General features: G+C 38.9%; 2 protein-coding genes and 1 long non-coding RNA gene across 3 annotated transcripts; 1 reads left to right on the top strand and 2 right to left on the bottom strand.

The window, feature by feature from the left end:
- Positions 1-8,335: 8,335 nt before the first annotated feature.
- rxfp3.2b (relaxin family peptide receptor 3.2b) lies at positions 8,336-12,422 on the bottom strand. Its single transcript, XM_084117569.1, has one exon. The coding sequence runs from the start codon at positions 12,255-12,257 to the stop codon at positions 11,055-11,057; it is 1,203 nt and encodes a 400-aa protein (XP_083973695.1). The 5' UTR covers positions 12,258-12,422; the 3' UTR covers positions 8,336-11,054.
- A 2,485-nt stretch (positions 12,423-14,907) lies between these two features.
- creb3l3a (cAMP responsive element binding protein 3-like 3a) lies at positions 14,908-21,968 on the bottom strand. The gene is made up of 10 exons (XM_084116699.1): positions 21,793-21,968; positions 21,404-21,517; positions 20,497-20,731; positions 20,157-20,290; positions 19,887-19,997; positions 19,691-19,797; positions 19,391-19,459; positions 19,223-19,304; positions 18,471-18,567; positions 14,908-17,069 (listed from the first exon to the last, which is right to left on the bottom strand). The coding sequence occupies exons 1-10, from the start codon at positions 21,811-21,813 to the stop codon at positions 16,756-16,758; spliced, it is 1,284 nt and encodes a 427-aa protein (XP_083972825.1). The 5' UTR covers positions 21,814-21,968; the 3' UTR covers positions 14,908-16,755.
- LOC311084567 lies at positions 16,954-19,348 on the top strand. The gene is made up of 3 exons (XR_014606549.1): positions 16,954-17,090; positions 18,434-18,547; positions 19,226-19,348. It is a non-coding gene; the product is annotated as an uncharacterized lncRNA (long non-coding RNA).
- Positions 21,969-22,272: the final 304 nt, after the last annotated feature.

Here is a 22,272-nt window from a genome sequence, read left to right as displayed (position 1 = left end):
AAGCAATTGAGAAAAACTGTAATATTTGTTGGCTGAAATAATGCTATTATATTTTTGCGTTATGCGCCCCACTATTCATCAGCATGTGTCGAGTAAACTGTATCCTTTACCCTCCAATAATGGTGGAAATGTTCAATATATAAAGCAAAGACTTTAGATAACAATAAAAGCTATACCCTGAGAAATTGTCACTGGAGTGAAGTGCAACAACTAGCCTCAGTCTCAGTTTTTATATGAGTGTGCGTGTGTTCAGTGTGTCAATCTCTTTCTGGTTCCCCTCGAAGCTCCTAATCAGACATTAATGAGAAACAATTAACCATCCTAATCCTCCCGGCCAGCTCACACAGTCCTAATGAAAGGTCACAGGAGGTTCAGTGTGTCTTGAAGCCGGTCGAAATGACTTGAGGATCTCCAACCCCAACTTTCTTTGTGAACGAAGCTGCTCATTTCTAACGGACCTGAAATCATAACTTGGAGTCGCAGAGTGTCACAGATTTAATTTTTTTATCTCAGATTTTCTCATGCTCGTCATGCTCCCGTCTCCCCCTCTCACATTTCCTGCTGCTTAAACTTCAAAAAGTTTGCCTCATTAACACAAAAGTTGGTCCCTCCCTTACATTTCACCTTTACTAGATGCAGACAGATTTCATAATTCATAATTTAGTTGAATTTCAATGATAGCGGTGCTGCACATAGACCTATAAATTAATCACAGTAGGCTTCCAGCAGCTCGTTTCAGGATTTTGAAACATGAGGATGTGAATCCTGCTGTGGTCTTCAACAATGGCACCTCCAAGGGGTCCCCCTAACCACCAAGATCATATTAATCTTTGGTTCAAAAGGATCATTTCAATGTACAGTAGTGGTTCAGAAAGGTGCCAGCCATCCGAAACGAGGTTTATCTTGACATAAACCAATACAATATTACTGTAAATGTCTAATGATAATGTTGCCAGTTATATTTTTTGGCTTAGTTTCATCGTGTTTTAGTTCTGTTATCCTGTGTGACCGGTTTCCAAGTGTGCCAGTTTGTTCCCGTGATTCATCATTCCATCATTCTCATTTAGTCTGTGTATACAGTATACTACATTTGTTTGTTCAGTTCTTTGTTCGTTCTCATCTATGTTAGAGGTTGTGTTTCCAGATTTTATCCAACCTGTTTTGTGAGTTATACAATTAAAGACTGTTCCCTTGATCCATTCGTCTTTGTGCACTTATACAACCAGTGACACATATCATGTTAACGTTTAAGTCCAGAAGATGAGCAGAGGTAAAGATCAATTATAAGTCATTTTATTTAACAAAGTAAAATAAAGCGAATCTAACAAGAAGCAAACAAAACAGTGTGTAGAACACAACACATGAACGATATCAGGGGTGTATTCCAGAAAGCCAGGTTATCTTACCGTCAAACATACCCTGAACTCTCAGTTGATTAAACCAAACCTTGTTTATTCGAGGTATGCTGGTTCCAAAAACACATCCAGGAGTAATGCCGCGTTCCAGGCAACCTGTAACCCGTGTTTTTCCAACCTTATACCCGTGAAAGTGCACTGGAACGGCAGTCAAACCCGTGACTTCCCACCCGTGAACTCGTACTAGATCGATGTACTCCCAGTTACGAGTTGGAAAAACACGGGTTACAGGTTGCCTGGAACGCGGCATAAGTTCATCCCACTCAGAGTATGTTCACGGAAAACACACCAGACATTCTCAACAGAGCGACGAATCGATGAGTCACCATGGAAACGGATGCTAAGAAAAAGTGCGCTAAACTACTTCTTTCTTCTTCTTTTGTTAAATGCTAATATGCATAGTTATAGGATATCACCACCTATTTGGTTGTTGTGCAATCATTTTCCAATCTTTTCGTTTAATCATCTTTAATCACTTTGAACAAAAACTATATTGTTTGTTTAATGCTAATTATATAATAAAAAGAAAGACTGATTAAACTAAATACAGTCTGTGCATGCTAAGCTAACATGGCTCTATACATTTATTTTTTGTTTAGTCATTTTGCTTCCACATTGCTTGAAAGGTAAGATATATCAAATATCATATCATGTCATATCATATCATATCATATCACACCCACTGGAGCCTCATCAATAGGACACGCATGCGCTGAACACCTCTGAGGTAAACTAACCCGATAACAGAAGCAGCTCCGGAGCAGGTTAGGTTCAGAGAGTAGGTTGCTATGGCTACTTACAACACTGAAAGTTACCTCCGTTTTTGGAACCAAAAGTTGAGGTTATCCGCTTACTTACCCTTAAACATACCAGGGTATGTCACATAACCTGCTTTCTGGAACACCCCCCTGATCAAGAAGTGAATGAAATGAGGAACTTAAATACACAGGGTGAATGAACTCAATGAAGAACAGGTGACAACTAATTAATCAAAAACCATGGTAACAAATGAAGAGCGGGAAAATGGCATAAAGGAAAACTGGTAATTGAGAGAAACAAACCAAAAGTCCATGAAAACGAAAACAAATCATGCAGTCAGTGATATTATAATTGACTATTTATTTATTTGTATTAAATAATTATATATAGTATATTTTAATATATATATATATATATATATATATATATATATATATATATATATATATATATACATAAACACTGTTTTGTTCTGTTCTGTTCTGTTCTGTTCTGTTCTGTTCTGTTCCATTCAGCTGAATAAATTGGAGGCAAATTGGACAAAATGATGAGAAGGAATCCAGATAGATTTATTTCTGTTTACAGAGTATTATTAAACTGAACATGTGCCACCTAGTGTTCTGACAAATCCAACAGGAAAATGGAGCATTCAAATGTTTGATGATTGACTGCTATTTTTATCTCCCTCAGCAGGAAAACAGTTCAAATCCGATGCCTGGCTGAAAATGAAAGGCGCATTCAGAGCTTGTGTAACAAAAATGTTCTGACAATAACACAACACAAAAGGGAAAAATTGATCACTCTCATATTTTGTACTATTTTGTACTGTAATTCAATTACAGAAAGGAAGGGGTCTCAAATGTCACACCTCTCTCTAACTTAAACTAGGTGGCAGGGCTGAATTTTTGTCAAGCTGAAAAATTAAAATGGCTGTTGCTAGGGAACTGTACCACCGGTCCATTCCATAATAACACACTGTGCAATTAGCCATGCTTGAAAAGTGTGTATAGCCCTTGTCAAAAGAATAGAAAGCCTTTGGGCCCTATTTTAACGATCTGAAATGCAAGTATCAAACGCGAAACGCAAGTAACTTTGTGGACGGATCTCGGCCGAAGCAAATCTAAAATGGGTTGGTCTGAAGTAGCTACATTACTCATTGGTGTGGTTTGGGCGTAACATGCAAACCAATAAACCAATCAGAGCGTCATCTCACATTCCCTTTAAAAGCAGGCGCGCTTGTTCCATGGCGGATTGCTATTATAACAGCAGATTTTCCAGGCGCACGCCAGGAGCGGTTCACAGCCGAGGAGGCCGACGTTCTCGTCAGTGCCGTAAAAGGCAGAGAAGTGACATTGGGGATGGGAGAAACCCACCCAAATTAGCTTCGGTTAAACAGGCGTATAATAATTTGGGTAAATGTGTAAGCTAGATTTATGCCTATTTTTTCACATCTTCATGGACACAACAATGATTTCCCTCATGTGGAATATTTTTCCTTGTAATTATGTATGGTTTGAAAAAATGGCAACTGCTGCGTCTGTGTGTAGATGAGATAAGCAAAGTGAATGTGCGTTGTGCACACGCTACATTATGGCCAAGCATGCGCCCTTAAAATAGCATCTGAATAAGCGCCACTGACTTTAGACTCGGTTTTTCCAGGTCTGTGGCGGAATTGTTTTCTCAGATTTTCTGAGGTTTTCCCTCCAAAACTGAATTGCCACGTGTCATCGCCGGAATACCTGTTGCTTACCCGGCGCCGCAGCAGGAGAAGGAAGCGGGGATCCAGGGCTGGGGTCCAAGTCTGGAGGATAAAGTGGTGATCCCGTGGATTTTCATCTGGGCCGAACGGATCCAGAGCTCCCGGGAGTGAGCGGTGGCTGAGGCCGGTTCCGGTCTGCGAGTCAGATCGGAACGCGGTCTGTGCGTCATCGCCTGTGTGGAGCACCTCCGACCGGATCTTTCCCACCCGGCCTGCTTGCCATTGTGCGCCCCGCCAGCGTGTCCTGTGCCCGGTTACCTGTCGGATGGATAATGCCATCCAGCCTGTCCCAGGGCAGCCCTTGTCACGCACGCGCTCTACCAGGATTGCACTTCTCAATGCGCGCTCTATTGCGAACAAGGCTTTTATACTGAACGACCATTTCACTAAGGAGAACTTGGATTTTCTGTTCATTACGGAGACGTAGCAGAGGGAGAACATACATTTATTGATGATTTCTCTGAGTTTTTAACGTCTATCATCAAACTAGATCGCGTTTTAGTCCTTGGGGACTTTAATCTGCATATTGACGATCCCTCTTGTTCGACTGCAGCTGAACTGTTGACTATGATGGACTCTTTCAATTTTGTACAGCATGTTTCTGGCCCTACGCATAAAAAAGGCCACACGTTAGATTTGGTTTTCTCTTGTGGCCTAAACATTGATAAACTGAGTGTTGAAGAATTTCAAATTAGTGACCGTTGTTGTATTTCTTTTAATTTGTCACTTACCATGATGCCTACTGTCTGTAATGTTGTAACACAAAAACGCATAATTAATGAGACAACACTTAGTGATTTCTCTGCCTCTTTTGACTCTCGCTCCTTTGTTGAATGTGATGATGTTGATTCTTTTGTGCAAAGTTTCAACAACCACTGTCTGGAAGAAGAAGAAGAACATTTATTCACATACACATACATATATTCATATGCACTTGAGATAAAACAAAGAACAAAGAAATGATCATGCATGTGAACTGGTCCCCAAAGAAGCTATCTAAAGCTTATACTAGGGGGCCATGACAAACCAGTAAAAAAAGAAAGATGAAAAATGTGTGGCCTACATATAATACATTTCATACATCTCATTCATACAACAAAAGTAGGAGATCCCATTTAACAGATATGATTTTGTTTAACAGTTTACCTTGAGGTTGAAGAATTAATACTGACATACCGGTACATGCAGAGTGAGAAATAGTACGTACATCAGGAAGATGTATACAAGCTTAGTAATTGTTTCTTGAGGTTTTGTTTAAAAGAAAAAATAGAGCTTGAGTTTTTCAAATTTTCATCCAGCTCGTTCCAGATCCGCGGTCCCTGGCACACTACACTCATACCAGTGCTTTTTAATCTCCTTTTTTACCAGTAATGATGTGCGTGTTTCTAGTGAGGTAAGTGTGCCGGGGATAGCGGATGGGAACTAACTCACACAGACTGTTATTGAAACCAAAGACCACCTGATACATAGTACATGCATTGTGAAATATATTATATTCAGTAAGTCTTAAAAGACCGTACCTAGAGAAAATAGAATGAGTTGGAGCATTGAAATCAGACCATGATATAGCACGAATGATTTTTTTTTTGTAGAATTTCAATTTTTTTTAAGTGAGTGGGATAAGTATTGCACCATATAATATTGCAGTAATTTAAATGAGGTTCAAAGAGGGTTTTGTAAAGAGTAAGTAGTGTTGCGTGGGGAAGCAGGTGTCTAATCTTAAAGAACAGACCAAGATATTTTGATAGCTTTTTAACAAGGTATTCAATATGGTGTTTAAAGTTTAGGTGATCATCTATAAAGACACCCAAGAATTTAGTCGTCTTCACTCTCTTTAGTTCCTCTCCCTTTATTTTGATCTGGAAATTTGGATCCTCGAAATTAGGTAGTTTTTTATTTGAACAGAACATTATGTAGTTGGTTTTACTGGTGTTTATGGATAGTTTATTTACTTTGAACCAGTTATCCACATTCTGAAGCTCTTTGTTGAGTAGTTGTTGAAGTTCAAATTCATTTTTGAGTGATAGGAACAGGTTAGTGTCATCTGCAAAGATCACACTGCCAATGATTTTCCGGAATCAGAGAGTGCGTTCACACACAACCCGTAAAGACACATGACATCGATGTGACTTCTAATGTCTCAGCAGCGTCTTAAGTTTGCTTATGAGCAATTGCAAACTGCTTATTGCTTATATAACCACACTTGTGCATTTTTTTTTCTCTGATTCATCATAAACTTGCGCATTACGTACCGCTTCACAGCTGGCGAACGACCCCGGCTTTTGTTCACACACACGCGTTCCGGGACTGAACACGGCAATGTTACTAGGTCCCCAACCCGGCATCGATGCCGGCATCAATCCCGGGTCTTGTTTGCGTTCACACAGAAGGCGTTCTGGCAATTTCCCGGCAATTTCCCGGGATCATCGCGCTGTGTGAAAGGGGCTTAAGTCTGCTCTGAACAAACTGAAAATTGTTCAAAATTCTGCTGCTAGACTTTTAACAGGTGCCCCTCGAAGGTCCCATATCACTCCAGCCTTGTCGGCTCTCCATTGGCTCCCTGTAAAATTCAGGATTGATTTTAAGATTTTAGTGCTGACTTTCAGAGCCTTAAACGGTCAGGCCTCACAGTACATCCTGGACCTTTTGAAGCCGTATTCCTCTGGCCGCACTCTTCGGTCCTCTGGCCAGAACCTGCTTGTAATCCTTATAACTCATTATAAGACCCGAGGGGACCTGTCTTTTCAGTCTGTTGCTCCCAGACCGTAGAACTCCCTGCCCCTGTCCATGCGTCTGGCCGACTCTGTTGTCTCTTTTAAAAAGGATCTGAAAACATGTTTATTTAGGAAAGCTTTTGGTTGATGGGTTTTCACTAGTGTCACTTTAATTTTACATGTATATACATTTTTGTTATATATTGTTTGTTTTACCTATTCTCTTGTACAGCACTTTGTGATTTTATCTATGAAAAGCGCTTTATAAATAAACTTTACTTACTTACTTTTCTGGAACTGCAAAATAGCACCAGGGAACATTTGCGCCGGAACATGCCTCCAATACGGAAGTCCATATTTTACAGCTAAGTTTTAAAGTATTTTTGGTTTGTTACATTTGAGGACTTTAACTGGTTAGCATAGCCATGCTAGCCTCTGTTGGTAGGTGCTGTAACTTCATCTACTAAAAAGCATCTTTTTTCTTTGACTGTCATTAAAAATTAGCTGCATATCCTTGTGAGCAAGGTAGCCTATATTGCTATTATGTTTTTTTGTCTATGGCTTCTCATGTTACAGCTCAGTTAGTTGCTACCTAGTGAAGAGTTTGGTATTGTTAACGTTATTGTGCTGCCTAATAGCTGTCCACACATTATAAGGTGTGTTCAAAATCATATAATGTCTGAGTATATAGTACAATTTATGAAGAACGAACTTTGTGACGATTTTGTTAAAATGCATGTTCTATATAGTATAAATGTGTATATGTATGAATTTCTGAATCTTGGCGAAAATAGTTCATCCAGCTTTCGCCTACCTGTTTTAAGAATACTATAAACAAGGACATACACTACTCATTTCACATACTTTTTTGCCTAGAATTTAGTAGGGAAGTAGGCATATTCGGATGCAGAGATTGAAGCTGCGTTCACGTCATGTTGTAATTAACGTAATCTCGAAATTCCCATCTTACAAGTTACATGCTCTACAAGGACGTGAACACTTTTTAAAATTTGAAATCTCATAATTACGCAAATTACAACATGGTGTGAATGCACCTTGACATTCTTGATGGCACTGACTAATTTAGAAGTTGTCTTGGACTGATACTGACACCTAGTGGTGTGGATGCAGTACCGGTGTCAGTTACCATGTAGTGTAGTTTAGGGGCTGTTTACACATCACCATTTTCATCTAAAAATGAAATGTGTTTTGTGTTTTGCCCGTACATTTAAACGTCAACGGCGTTTTGGGGGTCTGAAAACCAAACTTTTGAAAACGTATTTCAAAGTGCAAGTTTTTGAAAACGATACTGTTATCGTCTCTGTGTAAACCACAAAAATGTGAATTTGTTAAAACGGTGACGTCATGCGCATGCGTATTACATTTTCAGTCTATAGGCAAACAGTGTTTCTTTACGAAGTGACATCGCCATCTACTGGCCTGGAGGCATAATACAGCGTTTTAGTCATTTTCACAGATCTTTGTGAATGGGGATCGTTTTGACAATGTCTGTATGCGAAAAATGCGAAACATTTCAAATTTTAGTACATTGATGTCGTATAAACGTACCCATAGACATGCTGTAGCCATAATCAGCGAGAATTTTTTTTATTAGGCTGATATGACTGCAGTCTCATGTGAGTGTACATGTTTTTTGTAAATGAGGTAAATTACACCTTTAAGATATATTGATCCTTGTTTTTATTCAAATGTACACAAGATTTATTTTTGTCCAGAAGAGCTTTTTGCAAATTTTGTTAGTGGAATATATATTTTTTACAAACAACATATTATTATAAGGTAATTAAACACTTCATACAGACATTAAGTTCAGCAAGCTAAAACACACCCCAAGGTCTTCAATATACTGACAAAAAAGCTCCCCACCGACTCTGACGTTGGTCCAAAATGTCACGACGAGTAATTATAGAGCACAGTGAGTTCAGATTCATATCTTTAAATCAGTTTGGCTCATTAATGGTCTCTTGCACCAACTCATCTGCTTGTCGTAAACACCTAGAAAGAGAAACTCACAGCTGGGAACTCACGATTTTCTGTTACAGAGTTCTTTACATATTTATTTATAGCTAATAAGTCATAGATTCATAACTGAACATGAAACCACAGTTTCAATCTGTCATTCAGTGTTTTCATGACTATGAGGCAAGACTTGGGGCAAGTTGTAAATTTAAACAATTCAGTAATCATATTTGTTGCCAAAAACAATAGTTATCATAGTGATATTTTGTATGTTTTTGTTTTTTTTTCCTGAAAATCTTATAATAGGCATTTAAATGCAGGTTTAATTGTAAGAACTCAGCCCATATAGTGTGATATCATGCTATTGGTGCATGTTGTTGCAAAAGATCAATATGTGTTTAATGAACTGCATTTTTCCCTCAGCAATAACAATAAAAATGTAAAAAAAAAAAAAAAAAAAGTGTGACAACTTGACCCAGACTTCCCTATATCACTACCTGGCAATGTCATTGAAGAGATAAAAGTGGCTTTAACTGACAAATCTGTCTCATCTAAAATGGTTTAGTTAGAGGAACAATGTCCTTGGAAGAGTTTCAGAAAATTGCAGGACTAATGATTTATGGTGTCTGAATAAAATCGTTTTACTATAAGGTATTCTCTCTGCGTGCAAGGAACGTGCAAGTCTTTGTATTTGTGGTGCCAAATTACAAAAGTCTCAAAGCCTAAAACAGCATCTGTAAGGTATGTTGAATGTGAAATGATGCAAGAATATAAATATGGGGGAAAGAATAACTGACATATATAAATAATAAATAAAGCTAAAAAAAAAAATTCATTATTGAGCTAAAACTCTTTAGCTGTGCCTTACTTTTTATTGTCAATAATCCCATATAACTAATTATCTCATATTTATTTGTTATTCTGTTTGATGGCTTAGGAATGGGGATTTAGAGTCCAAAAATTATTTATTATACATTCCTACAAAGATATATTATGCCAAAATTGTATTTATTATTTATTTATTTATTAGTCCTGAGGATATAGTCAACAAAATAAAGCTTTCAGCAAGCTCTTTCTGTTATCGTTGGCAACACTTTAGTTTAGGGTCCAATTCTCACTATACTAGTTGCTTATTAGCATGCATATCACTAGGATATTGGCTGTTTATTAGTACTTCAAAAGCACATATTAATGCATTCTTCTGCATGACCATATTCTACATCCCTCAATCTCACCCAAGACCTAAACTACCTTACTAACTATTAATAAGCGGTAATTGGGAGGCAAAAGTCAGTTAATAGTGAAAATTGGACCCTAATCTAAAGTGTGACTTTAAATTATTTGCTCCACCTCATGTCTTTCAAAACTTGGATGACTTTTTTTGTAAGTAGAACACAAAAGGAAAAGTTTATAACTGAATGTCCAAGCTGCTGTTTTCCATACAATGAAAGTCAATGGGGATTATGGCTATTAGGGTGGGATTTTAAATTAATACTGACTTAAATTTCAGTCTTTTTCTCACAAAAAGCTTTCATGTGATTTCAGAAAGACTTTAAAAAATGGTGCTTGAATCAGAGAGGCATTCTTTATTCTTTTTTCTCTATTTTTTATTATAATTTTTTCAACCCTGGTCTCCATTCGCTTTTATTGTGAAGAAGAAAGCCGCTCAGACATTCAATTCCTTTGGTGTTTTCTGGAAGTGAAAATTTAAAATGATATGAGGGTGAATAAATCTTTGTGAACTATCCCTTAAAGTCTCAAATATGGTGTATTTAGAATAAAATATAGTTTTATACTAATTTAGATACTTTAGAAACAACCAGTTATATGTAAAATTGATATGAAAAAGAAATTGTCAAAATCATAATTTGCACAGTTTGACTGGTCATTCACAAAATTATGATTTTTAGTTAGTTAGTAGTTAGTTTATTAGTTTAGTTTTTCTTTTGTACAGGATTTAAACACACTGAAAGACAAATCAAAAGGTGAAACTTCATATCTACACAACTGCAAGTAAATGTATAATTGACAATGTATTGAATGATTGATGGATTAACCACTGATACTCCTCACATATTCATTTTTTATATCTCATAAAACGAGAGAAGGGCTGAACCCCTCCACATCTCAATGTTTTTTTCTTCTTTTTTTTGCGCTCCCTTGAAGGATGTCTCAGGGCAAGCATTGCTGCAAAGCAAAGAGGTGAATGTGTCCAGAATTCACCAGTGGCTCTGATGACCAGAGATGCATGTGAAAACAGTTCTGCGTCAAAAGGTATGGAGGAACTTAGGGGAGAAATGCGCAAGAGTTTCTGAACGAGAGGAAGGGAAAGTGGGGCAGCTCCCAAAGGACGTTTCTCACGCCTGCTTCATCCTGTCAATCAAAAACAAAGTTGAACGTGAAGGATCCGCTTTTCTCTGAAACGCATCAAACATCCATCTGCATGAGAACCAGTACCGGAGGCGCCTCGGACACCTTTGCCTTGCGCGGGAGTATCCGAGTAAGGCTCCGGAAGGACGGCGTGGCCCTCAGCAGAAGCTCTTTGAGTCCTGCGCGGAATTCCTGGCGGATTAGACAATAGATCACCGGGTTGAGGCAGCTGTTTGTGTGGGCCAAGCACACAGTCAGCGGGAAAGCGTACGCCTGGGCGTTGTAGAAGGCCTTGCTGAAGGGCACCAGGTCAAACTTAATGAGGACACCCCACAGAGTCAGGGCCTGATTGGGCAGCCAACACAAGAAGAACGACAGGACGACGATCACAACAGACTTGGTGACCTTTGAGCGCCGCTTGTGCCGGCCCTGCTCACTTTCGGAGCCAGCAACGCCGCTAACTCTGCGGCTTAGCACGATTCTTAGAAGTAGGAGATAGCATACGGTAATCACCACCAGTGGGATCAGAAAACCAAGCAGGACCTTTTGCAACTGGTACAGTCCTAGCAACAACTGCGGGTCCCAGCTTCCCGTTTCGGGGAAGCGCACCAAGCATAGCTCCTCATCCGTTGCAACTTGGGCTACGGTGGAATAAATGGAATGCGGGAGCGTCGCTATCAGGGATACGACCCAAATGCCCAAGCTGATCCATTTGGCCGCAGCTGCCGCCGCTCTGCGACTGTGCATCTTCATCGAGGACGCGATGGAGTAGTACCTGGCCACGCTCATGGCGGTCAGGAAAAATACGCTGGCGTACATGTTCATAGTGGTGACAGAGCTGACGATTTTGCACATAACTTTGCCGAAGGGCCAGCGGAAGTCCAACGCCGTGTCTACGGCCCAGAACGGTAGGGTTAGGACGAACTGCAGGTCGGTTAGAGCCAAACCCATCACAAAGCAGTTGATGGAAGACTGCTTCTGATGGTAGCGTGAGTGTAGCAGGTAGAGCGCCAGAGAGTTGCCTACAAGTCCTAGAGCACACACCACCGAATAAATTAGGGCGATCATCACACGCACAGCCAAACTAGACCCATCACCTTGTAGTGTTGAACTAGACTCCTTTGTCAACAGTTGCAGCCAGCAGCGTACAGACAGGTTCCCGCTGATAGAGTCTGTGCAGTTGTCCAGAGCCGCGCTGGGTTCCAGTGTGTGCTCACATTCTCCCAGATCTAGAGTTTGTGTGGTGTTATTCCTCTCCATTGCAGACTCCCACTCAGTTTCTTGCCATGGTGAAATGATACAAACGGAGAAAAAAGTCCATTCATCTAATTTATCTCAAGTTCATTGTGACCACTGTACTTTGTTTCCGAGCAAGTATAATTAGTTCACCGGCAGCGAGAGCGCGGTCTCATCTGTGCCTCTCTCTCTCGCGCGCACCTCTGTGCGCTCTGCAGCGCGCGCACATTCTTTTATACTCCGATGAGAATGACGCGCCTCCGCGCGCTGCTGATGCACGCGCCGCTTTATGTCAGATACATACATAAAGACGGTAAGCAATGAAACCTAGTTTTCACGTGTTATGTTTCATCATAAGAATTTGCACGGTAAAGTTTTTAAGTCATACGGATATAGCTCATTGACTTCAATTTGATTATGTAGCCTACAGAAATATTGTTTTGGACGAATACATAATAGCCTGAAAGACTTTTAATATATGTGCCTACTTTTTGCGTCCAGATATATAATGTAGCCTACTATATATAGTAATTTGGCTTCTCCAAACGCAACTACAGTGTGTTTGTGTGTAATATTTTATTTTTATACTTGGCATATCTATCTATCTATCTATCTATCTATCTATCTATCTATCTATCTATCTATCTATCTATCTATCTATCTATCTATCTATCTATCAGGTCACACATAAGCTTTTTCACATTCACAGACTTTTAATTACAACCTACAGTTCTTGAAAATAACCCAGAAATTCCCACAATGAAAGGGATAACTTATTGATTTCAGACTGGAGTCTTTCATCTTAGTTGTTGGGTTAATTTCGAAGATTACTGAGCCAAGAATTGCATAGTTTTGCCTTGAGGAGCGAAGAGAAATTTATTTGTGCATCAGATTACAGTTTTTCTCAGTCGCTTTGGTGCATTTCTCAAATCATCCTTAATATTTGCAAAGAAGTGCATTCTCAAAACAATTCGTACAAACAGCACCACACATTGGATTACCTGCAAAACCATGTAACTTACTCAAAATCTTTAGTTCATCTCTCAAAAGTAAGTATTTATGTCAATTAACATATCAGCGCCATCAGAATGAAAAGTCCTTGTGTCATTGTTCACAAACAAGATAGTCAAAATGTTTAGTCATGCTGTCAATAAAACATTGCACTCTGTTAGAATTACCTGATGTAAACTATGACAACAGTTTGGATGACAGGTATACTGTATTGAAATGTACATGTGCTTCTTCTGTATGCCATATATCCATTTCAAAAGTACAAATTTACACACTACTGAACGTGAGTTATTGATTGAAAGAGACTAAAAAAATTTTTTATTGTGATATCGAAAAAAAGAAATAGGGGCACAAAGGTGAAAATACAACATTAGAAAGGCAAATACAGCAAAGACCCCTTAGGCAGAACTTTGCTTTTGCATGCAGCACGTATGAGGAATTGCAGTGCAGTCTGTCTACACCTCTTGACGTGCCAGTCTGTCGGGCCACAGATTCTCATCTACATCACAACGAATATCTTCCCTTGCAATGCAACGTGGAAAAAATCTTTTGGAATGTCTTATCCAACCTCTGCAGGCATCTACTGTGATGTCCTCACAGGCTACATCCATGGCATCCAGCAGGATCATCTGAGTATGTGGCTGGCGATCATAGACCTTCCACCTCCATGCTGAGAAGAACCTCGATTGGGTTAAGGAATGGAGAATAAGGTGGGAGGAATTCCATCAGCATCCTATAGTGCGTCACAAACCATAGCCTGATGGCGTTTGAGTGATGGAATCTCAAATTATCCCAAATTACCACATACTTTGGTAAATCATCTCGAAATGGACCCCTCTCATCATCAGGGATGAGAGTCCTGTAGAGGGTCTCTAAGAAGGTGAGTATGCTTGCCAATTGAAGGCGTGTCATGAGATGCAACTTTGAGCTATTTCAGAGTACTGGTTTCTCATTGGTTGATCATTCTCTTCATTGGTGAAAGTCAAGATTCACCTGCACAATTCATCAATTCATGGCACATTTACAAAAAGTCTAAAAGAAATGTGTAGAAAATATGCGTGACAGTTTATGCCAACATAATCTTTTACAGTCTTTTCAAAGTGTAATAGACTTGCACACTGGAGGCCATGGGCCCAAGGGAGATGTGAAAGCGAAGAGGCACGACACAGTCCTGTGGATGAAAGATGATTGAAATCTTCTTTCAAAACCTGCTGAAACCTGCAGTCAATTACATTTGAGCCAAGACTATTGACCACAATAGAAAGATTATGTATGATGGTCTATCTATCTTTTGTATTCCCCCCCTGAAAGTGACTTGAAATACCTCCCACACTGTTTTCTCTTTCCTGAGCACTGGTTATTCAGTTCATAAAATGGCAAAGAAACAAATGAAGTTGACATTTATGTATTGATTTATTTGTATTATCTACGCAAACTACTGCTTTCCTATTTATTCATTTGTGCATCTCTCTTAGGGATGCCTAAAAAAACCTCTTTGTCGAGGATGATCATTTCTGTTTTTAGTGCGATGATTTCACCTGTTCTTCTCATCTGCACTGGCCTCATTCTGTCTCTCGTGACATCCAAATTGTGCTGAAAGGCATTTATGTGCTGATATCAATCTAGAGTTGAAGACAGAGAGTTGTCCATTTCATAAGACGTATTTTAGAACATTTATTGGAAAAAACAATGTAAATGACAGAGAAAGACACTGAAGGAAACTGAAAGACAATTCAACACAATGTGATTTTACTGAAAAAGCACAATTGTTATCAAAAGCAATTTAAGCGAACTAACTTGTTTTTAGTCCATAAAAAAAAATTACTTCAGCCTTCAGATTAATACACATAAAGCAAAACTGTCTTCAAAGGGAAGACAAACACAAGGCACTCCGTTAGGACAAACTTGCTGAAGGATTCAAATTGTAAAATGAATGAATTTGAAAGAACTGGTTTTGTATTATGATTCACCTCAGCTGTAATAAATTGTCCAAAAGTCACATCTGGGATTTCTATTATTATTAAAATTTCATAACCTTTAATTTGTAAATAATAATAATAAAAAAGGAAAATAAATATGTTAATTTGTTTGTACAAACGGTCAGATTTCCTTGAAGTTTTCATTGAAGTTTAAAATTTTGAAATTCATTTTTTTTTTTTTTTTTTTACTCAATCAATTTGTTATTACACTATTTTTATATACTTTTTTTTACACGGCTCTCTGGAATACTTGACTATGATTGGTCAATTGTGTCATCCAGATGCCTGATATCAACACAGTAGCCTATATCATTTCCATCCACTTGTCAATCGAATTATCTGAAGTTCGGTAAAAAAAAAAACTCATGCGAATAAAGCTGGTGAAAGTGTGTTTCCATCCAACGGCTTTAAAGCGAATAAAAACCTGTGCGTAATGACGTCACATGCTGTTTTGCGATCAAAGTGGTATATCGAATTGATCTGAGACATTTTAAGGTGTTTCCATTCATTTTCGCACTGAATCGCACAACATTCAAGCAAACATTTGCGAACAAAGTTTTGCTAGACAAAATGGATCGCGCCATCTACCAACAAATGATCAATATTGCACAAGTTGTAATAGTGCTTATGTGCCAGCTGATAGCAACATATCAAGCTATAATAAGAAAACAATGACGCTATCAACACATTGCTATGATGATGCAGATGCACGTAAATGCCCGACGATATTCGGCAAATAACGTTTCTATCAGCGTTTATCGCATAAGCTGTATATCGATCAAGATAAAATCAGATGAGACCGAACGTATTTCATTTGAGTCGATAGTCATGAAATTCAATCGAATTTTACTGTTTCCATAAGGCATTTTTCATTCGATATCACTTAATTCGGATAAAAACGTGTGGATGGAAACATAGCTAGTGAGAACTAGATTAAAAAGTTTGTCGTGACAAACTTGAGGCTGATATTGCAGTAGGTCTATTTCAATAATATTACAGCAACGTCGCTAGTCTGATTGTTTCATACGCTGTTAGTGGAACATTTGTTCATAGCGGAAGCTTTAAGTAAGCCTATTAGCCTACAGGTAAGCTTTAATAATTTCGTTTCAAACTTTAATGTTGTAGCCGGGTAACAAGCGCGATATAATGTAGCCTTGCCTACAGTCAACCATTATCGCAAAAAGATCCCTCATTTATAGTTAAAAAATAGGCCTAGCATTTTCGTTTGGTCCCCACTAGCCTACATTTTAACAAACAAATTTAAATAAAAAATTATGCTCTTCTTAAATGTCAATCTTAAAAACGAGAAAAATAAGCACATCCTGCATTCCGAATGAGCAGATAAAAATTGGACTTGTTATTTTATTCGAAGTTTGATAATATAAATAAGCTTCTTTATCTCTTTAAGATTACTTCAGCATAGAAAGAATGGGGGAAAAAATAGCTTCCAGCCATCTGTTGGCTGGCTCCCTTCTTCAAAAGCGCTGTTAAAGGAAATTTGACAAATCCCCGGCTAAATCCCCTTCTGCCCTTCACATGTCATCCGCATGAGGACTCCGCCGTGAGCCACGTCGCGGATTCAAGGTCACTGTCGCTACATGCCCAGTGATGGGGTCTCCATGGTGATGCTCGTCATGCTGGTCAAAACTGTGGTTGTGGAATTCAGAGTCGTAATTGGTGAACTCTGGTCTCCTGTGAAGTCTTCCCAGCAGCGATGCAATCTCCTTCATACTTTTATCCTCAGAGAAGCGCGGGAGAATTTCGGGATCCTCTGTCGCTGAGTACGGATGCTCGATGGTGTGCAGCACGCGGGAAGACTGGAGGTTGCGCAGGGACCGTGACTGAACTGCAAGGGGTTCAAGAAAATGTAAGAACATTTTTTTCGACTTCTTTTTGCCAAAATATGTGCTATCGTTCTTTAAAACAAACAAAACTTAATTTGATATTTTCTTATATAAAGATGTTTTTTCAACTGTGGGCACTTTTGGCCCTGTGGACGTTTACAATAAATGTACACCCTGACTAGTTTATGTAATTATTCTACTAATATAATCTCCAATAGTGTATAGCCTATACTGAGAGATTTTTTCCCTATCGTGAAAATTCCCATCACAGTGTAATTTCCTCCAAATCATTTAATAATTTTCTGTGATGGTAATGACATTTTGTCATAAGGAATAAAATGGCAGAATCATTTGTCTGGCTAAGGCTAATTTCATAGCTAGTATTTCATGTATCATAAATAAACATGGGAAAATGGTGTTTTCACACTTTTTGCATTATTTGGAAATGATGCATTGTTTAAAAAAAAAAAACATTTGTGTATTTACCTTATTGGATGTAAAATTGTTTGGGTTGGGGAAATTATGCCACAAGTTTATAATTTTGTTTTTGATAGAAAACGCTAATATACAATAAATATTAAAATAGTTTAATATTATTTCAATATTTGTTTAGATTTTCATAGTTTCCATGGAATTCATATTTCTATAATGGATTTTCATATTTTGGATCTTGGACAGGGGTAAAACAATAACATAAAGGACATTTGAAAAGAAGCAAAAACGATTTACAAAAGCACGATTACATTTTCCAAGTTTTGGTGTTAAAAAAGTTGAAATCTGTTTTTAATAAACCTTTAGGACATAAAAGTGCCTGAAACGCAAATCCATATTGTATAGTCAATCCATCAGAATCAAACTCATGACTTTAGAAATTCACAGTCTACTTCCTGTAGCTGGTCCAGTTATTTTAAGTCTGTGGACAGTCGAGTGAGTCACGCATTGACACATTTTACCCTGTTCTTTTTTGCTGAACTTCAGCCAGCCACTTCAAAAGAGTGACATCGAGATGGTGATCAAGTGCGGCAAACTTTAGACCATGACCTATACGCTTAACCTGCAAAATTAGAATTGATTCGCTTCAGAAACACTGACAGCAGGTTTGATGAGAACAAATTACAACTTTTCTTCCACGGCCGTTGTTTCAATCTGTGGGAAACATGACTAAGCTATTTGCCATTCTCCTAGTCGTCGTCACCTCCCTCAGTCCTTCCAATTGCTGTCAGAAGGCTTCACCCAAAGCTTAATAGCTTGTCAAACAAATGATACATTACACGGATTCAAGAACCACTTGTTCTTCAAGCATAACATTTTCCTCTCAAGTTAACAGTCCCAGGATATAAGGTTGTAATGGTGTTTTCCCCTCAAGGACCAGATAGAGGAGATATTTCAGCCAGAAAACTCACCTCTCAATGGGCTGAAGTCTCCATGCTGGCTGACCTTGGTATCAGAGAAGGGCTTCAGACTGGGCAGCAGAATCAAGGTGAATGACAGAAGCAGCACCTGAGGGACAGAGGCAGATGGAAAGCTTAAACGTAGCGAAATTGAATAAAGTAGGCTAATCAAATGAGAAATAACACTACATAGTCACTGTATAAATTACAAAAGTTATTCAGTCAAGAGCAGTGAGTGTTTTTTAACTTTAAAAACGCAGACAGCAATAGGTATATCAGGCTTAATGAAATAAATCATAATGAAACAAGATGTTTAATAAGAAAACAATGTGGGAGAGACTTCATTTTATCTTTTTGTAATAATAAAAAACTGTGATTATTATGTTGACAGAAATAGTTTGTAATAGTAAGAAATAAAAACTTTTTTTATTATTATCTTATTTCTCTCCTTGCAGTGTTCAGTTTGTATTTGTATTGCATATTTCTAGGGAATTTTCCTTGGTGCTACTGCTTTTGGACTGCTTAAAGATTGTCAGAATAAGATTTACTGATAAATAATTCAAAATAGGACCAAGAATGTGTTGATGTAAAATATTTTGTGGTTAATGCACACTGACATGTGCTGAAAAAAACGCCGGCAAGTGCTAGAGAAAATATCATGTGTTATGTATGTGTCTAGTGTGTGTTTTTAAAAGCCCAAAGCATGATTACTGTATGCCTGTATCTTTCATGTGCTAATACAGCTTCTTTTTTTTAACCCTCACCAGAATGCAGGTCCCAGTCTGGGCCGGTTTGGATCCGTTCATGATCATCGCCTGGAGCCGACGCAGTTGTTCCATCAGGGAGCTAGAGATGGAGAGAGCGGGGGGAAAAGTTCAATTTCAGGGGCCTGTATGTTGTTGTGAAGATTACCAAATAAATGATTCTCTCACATGTTGCATTTCTCCAGCTGGAAGACTTTCCTCTGCAGCTCCTGGTTGTGTGCACTGCATGCCGCCATCCTACGAAAACAAATTTCTCGTAAGAACCATGTAAAAGAAAACAGGTTGTAATCAAATCCGCTCTCAAGCCAACTGTCAGACACAGCTGTAAACCTCCACCTGCATAATGCCAGGGGGGTTGTGTTCAGTAGCTGCAAATTCCATCAACTCAGATTATGTATTTTCCCTCTGTGATTCGATGCACGTAGCATCCGCTTTTGCTTCATTTGTTTCGAGCACAACAGTCAATACCTGCTCTCCAGGCCGTCTATGTATTCTTTCTTCTTCTTCCTGCTCTCTTGGGCCGACTGCTTGTTGCGGATCTTTCGGCGGATTTTCTTCAGAATCCTTTCCTCGTACTTGATCACGGGAGGGAAGCAGAAACATTGAGCTACAAAGATAAACAACTGTGCTCTACTATTATGGTGTGATTTCCAACTGGAGGTACCTTGGTGAGCGGGAACTGATTTGGCAGAGTCACTCCTTCCTTGGCAAGGAGTCGTTTTTCATCCTCTGTGAGAACCAGCTCCTGGTAGGACTGCTGAGACGCCTTTGTGGTCTGCAATATCAATCGGACATGAAAGTAACAAATCCAATCAATGTTTCAATGTGCCTGAATGGTGCCTATTGGGTTCAGCTTTTATCTTCTCTAAATTTCACTTTTGTCCTATTCTGCCTTGTGTATTTTACCTAGCTTCACGCCTGAGTGCAAACTCACAGGCTCTGGTGTGCCAGATAGCAGCAGGTCCTTGACAGTTAGGGGGAATCCAGTGGTTGGTTGTGCTTGTGGAGTTTCAGATGCCCGCTGTATCCCTCCAGATTTGTCTGGGAAGAAGCCAGTCTCCCAGCCATCTGCGACAACAGATAATACTATTTATCCTTTGTGTGCATATGGAGAGATTCACAAAGCTCAGGAATAGGGTCTTATCTTCAGAAAGTTTACCAAACCAACTCACAGTGCTGTGAATTAATAAGTGGGAGGCTAATCATCTGTGTTTACAGTTTAAATCTATCGCTAGTCACCAGGAAGGTTCGCTTCACGAATACTTGGTACTCACTGAATTCAAATGGGAAGTTTGTGTCGAGATTGTGTTGCGTCTGAGATATGACGATGCAAGGCTCCACGGGGGGGCTTGTAGTTGGCGGCGGACTGTCGATGTGATCCGAATGAGGGTCTTCGCTAATTCCGCTGTCGCTAGGAGAGGGCGACCAAACTGAAGACCCCGAAACAGAGTCGCACCCATCTAAAAGTGCGTTGAAGAAGTCCTCGTTTCCCTGGGCAGGCATCATCATCTGGCAATCGGAAATACAGGATGGTGAAGGTGTGATAATAAATTATTTCTTCGGCAGAACACAAAAGATAATATTCTGAAGAACTATTTTTGTCCATACAATGAAAGTAAATGGGGTCCAAATTGACAAAAAAAATTCTTCAAAATATCTTCTTTGGTATTCCCTGGGCAGGCATCATCATCTGGCAATCGAAAATACAGGATGGTGGAGGTGTGATATTAAATTCTTTCTTCGGCAGAACACAAAAGATAATATTCTGAAGAACTATTTTTGTCCATACAATGAAAGTAAATGGGGTCCAAATTGACAAAAAATGTTCTTCAAAATATCTTCTTTGGTATTCCCTGGGAAGGCATCATCATCTGGCAATCGAAAATACAGGATGGTGGAGGTGAGATGTTAAATTCTTTCTTCTGCAGAACACCAAAGATAATATTTTGAACAACTGTTTTTGTCCATACATTGAAAGTAAATGGTGTCCAAATGGACAAAAATGGTGCTTTAAAATATCTTCAGCGTGTTCCGCATAATGAAATTAAGTCAAACAGATTTGGAATGGCATGATGATGACAATTAACAATTTTGCGTGAATTATCCTTTTAATATGCCATGTCAAAATCCAAAAAACTGAAGAAACTCGAAGGAAGCCGGACTTTGTTGACTTCGACTTACATGAGGATCTTGAACTGGCCAGAGCTGATGGTTTTGTTGTCCCGTATTCTCATGGCGTAGGATACCATCATTTTTATCGAAGAGCAAATCGAGCAGTTCTAACCCCTCACCGCCCTATGACACAGTGAATATAATTGCTGTTTAATTAATCTGTTGTCAGTGGGATTCAATGGAAATGGAAAATAGAAAATGGATGAAAGCACCAAAAACAGTTAAAAGCAACCAAATGTTGAAACGAGAAGACGGAACAGATAACTTAAAAAAAAAAATTGAACTTTGCTCTGTATGAGATATTGCACATGCAGGTTAGATAACGTAGACTACGTTTAATACTAACTTCTCTTTGCTAGCATGTAAAACTAATAAAACTTCAAAACATAAGGACTTACCTGGTCTGAATAGTGCTCCATTACTGTCCAGGGGTAACGCAGTCTAAATGGGACAAAACCAAAACATCTGCCAAAAGGTTGTCCTGACTCTGTCTGTGTCCCTCTGCTCACCCAGGACAAAGTTCGAACTCCAACGCAACAACCAGGTCATCATCCTCAGGGCTGCGTTTGATTGGCTGTTCTTTGTAGGGATGTAAGATAAAAAAAATGTGGGAACACCCTGGAGAAATAGTGTAGCTTGTATTTCAATCAAACATTGCCACTTCTGTGGTAATTTGTATCAAGTAAAAATCTATAGCATTCAAATAATTGACTCCAGTAAAAAAGACTGGACTTAGGTGCATTAAAAGGGCAACCTCACATCTAAAAATTAGAACCTTTTTTTATTTTTATTTTTTGCAAACACTGCCAGAAGAAGGTACAAAAATATCCTGGCAGTGTACCATACTTACCTTTCTTATCCCTGGAAAAACATTCCTC

Source organism: Abramis brama (assembly GCF_963993115.1).
Source record: "Abramis brama genome assembly, chromosome: 6".
Taxonomy (NCBI): domain Eukaryota; kingdom Metazoa; phylum Chordata; class Actinopteri; order Cypriniformes; family Leuciscidae; genus Abramis; species Abramis brama.
This window is presented reverse-complemented; position numbering and strand designations above follow the sequence as displayed.

What these genes read in the sequence shown, in the direction of transcription:
- rxfp3.2b (XM_084117569.1), bottom strand. Translation starts at nt 12,257, where the DNA reads ATGGAGAGGAATAACACCACACAAACTCTAGATCTGGGAGAATGTGAG.
- creb3l3a (XM_084116699.1), bottom strand. Translation starts at nt 21,813, where the DNA reads ATGGAGCACTATTCAGACCAG. An exon ending in ATAGACGGCCTGGAGAGCAG is followed by an intron (nt 19,460 to 19,690) that starts GTATTGACTGTT and finishes TTGTTTTCGTAG; the next exon opens with GATGGCGGCATGCAGTGCAC. An exon ending in CAGCTGGAGAAATGCAACAT is followed by an intron (nt 19,305 to 19,390) that starts GTGAGAGAATCA and finishes CTCCATCTCTAG; the next exon opens with CTCCCTGATGGAACAACTGC.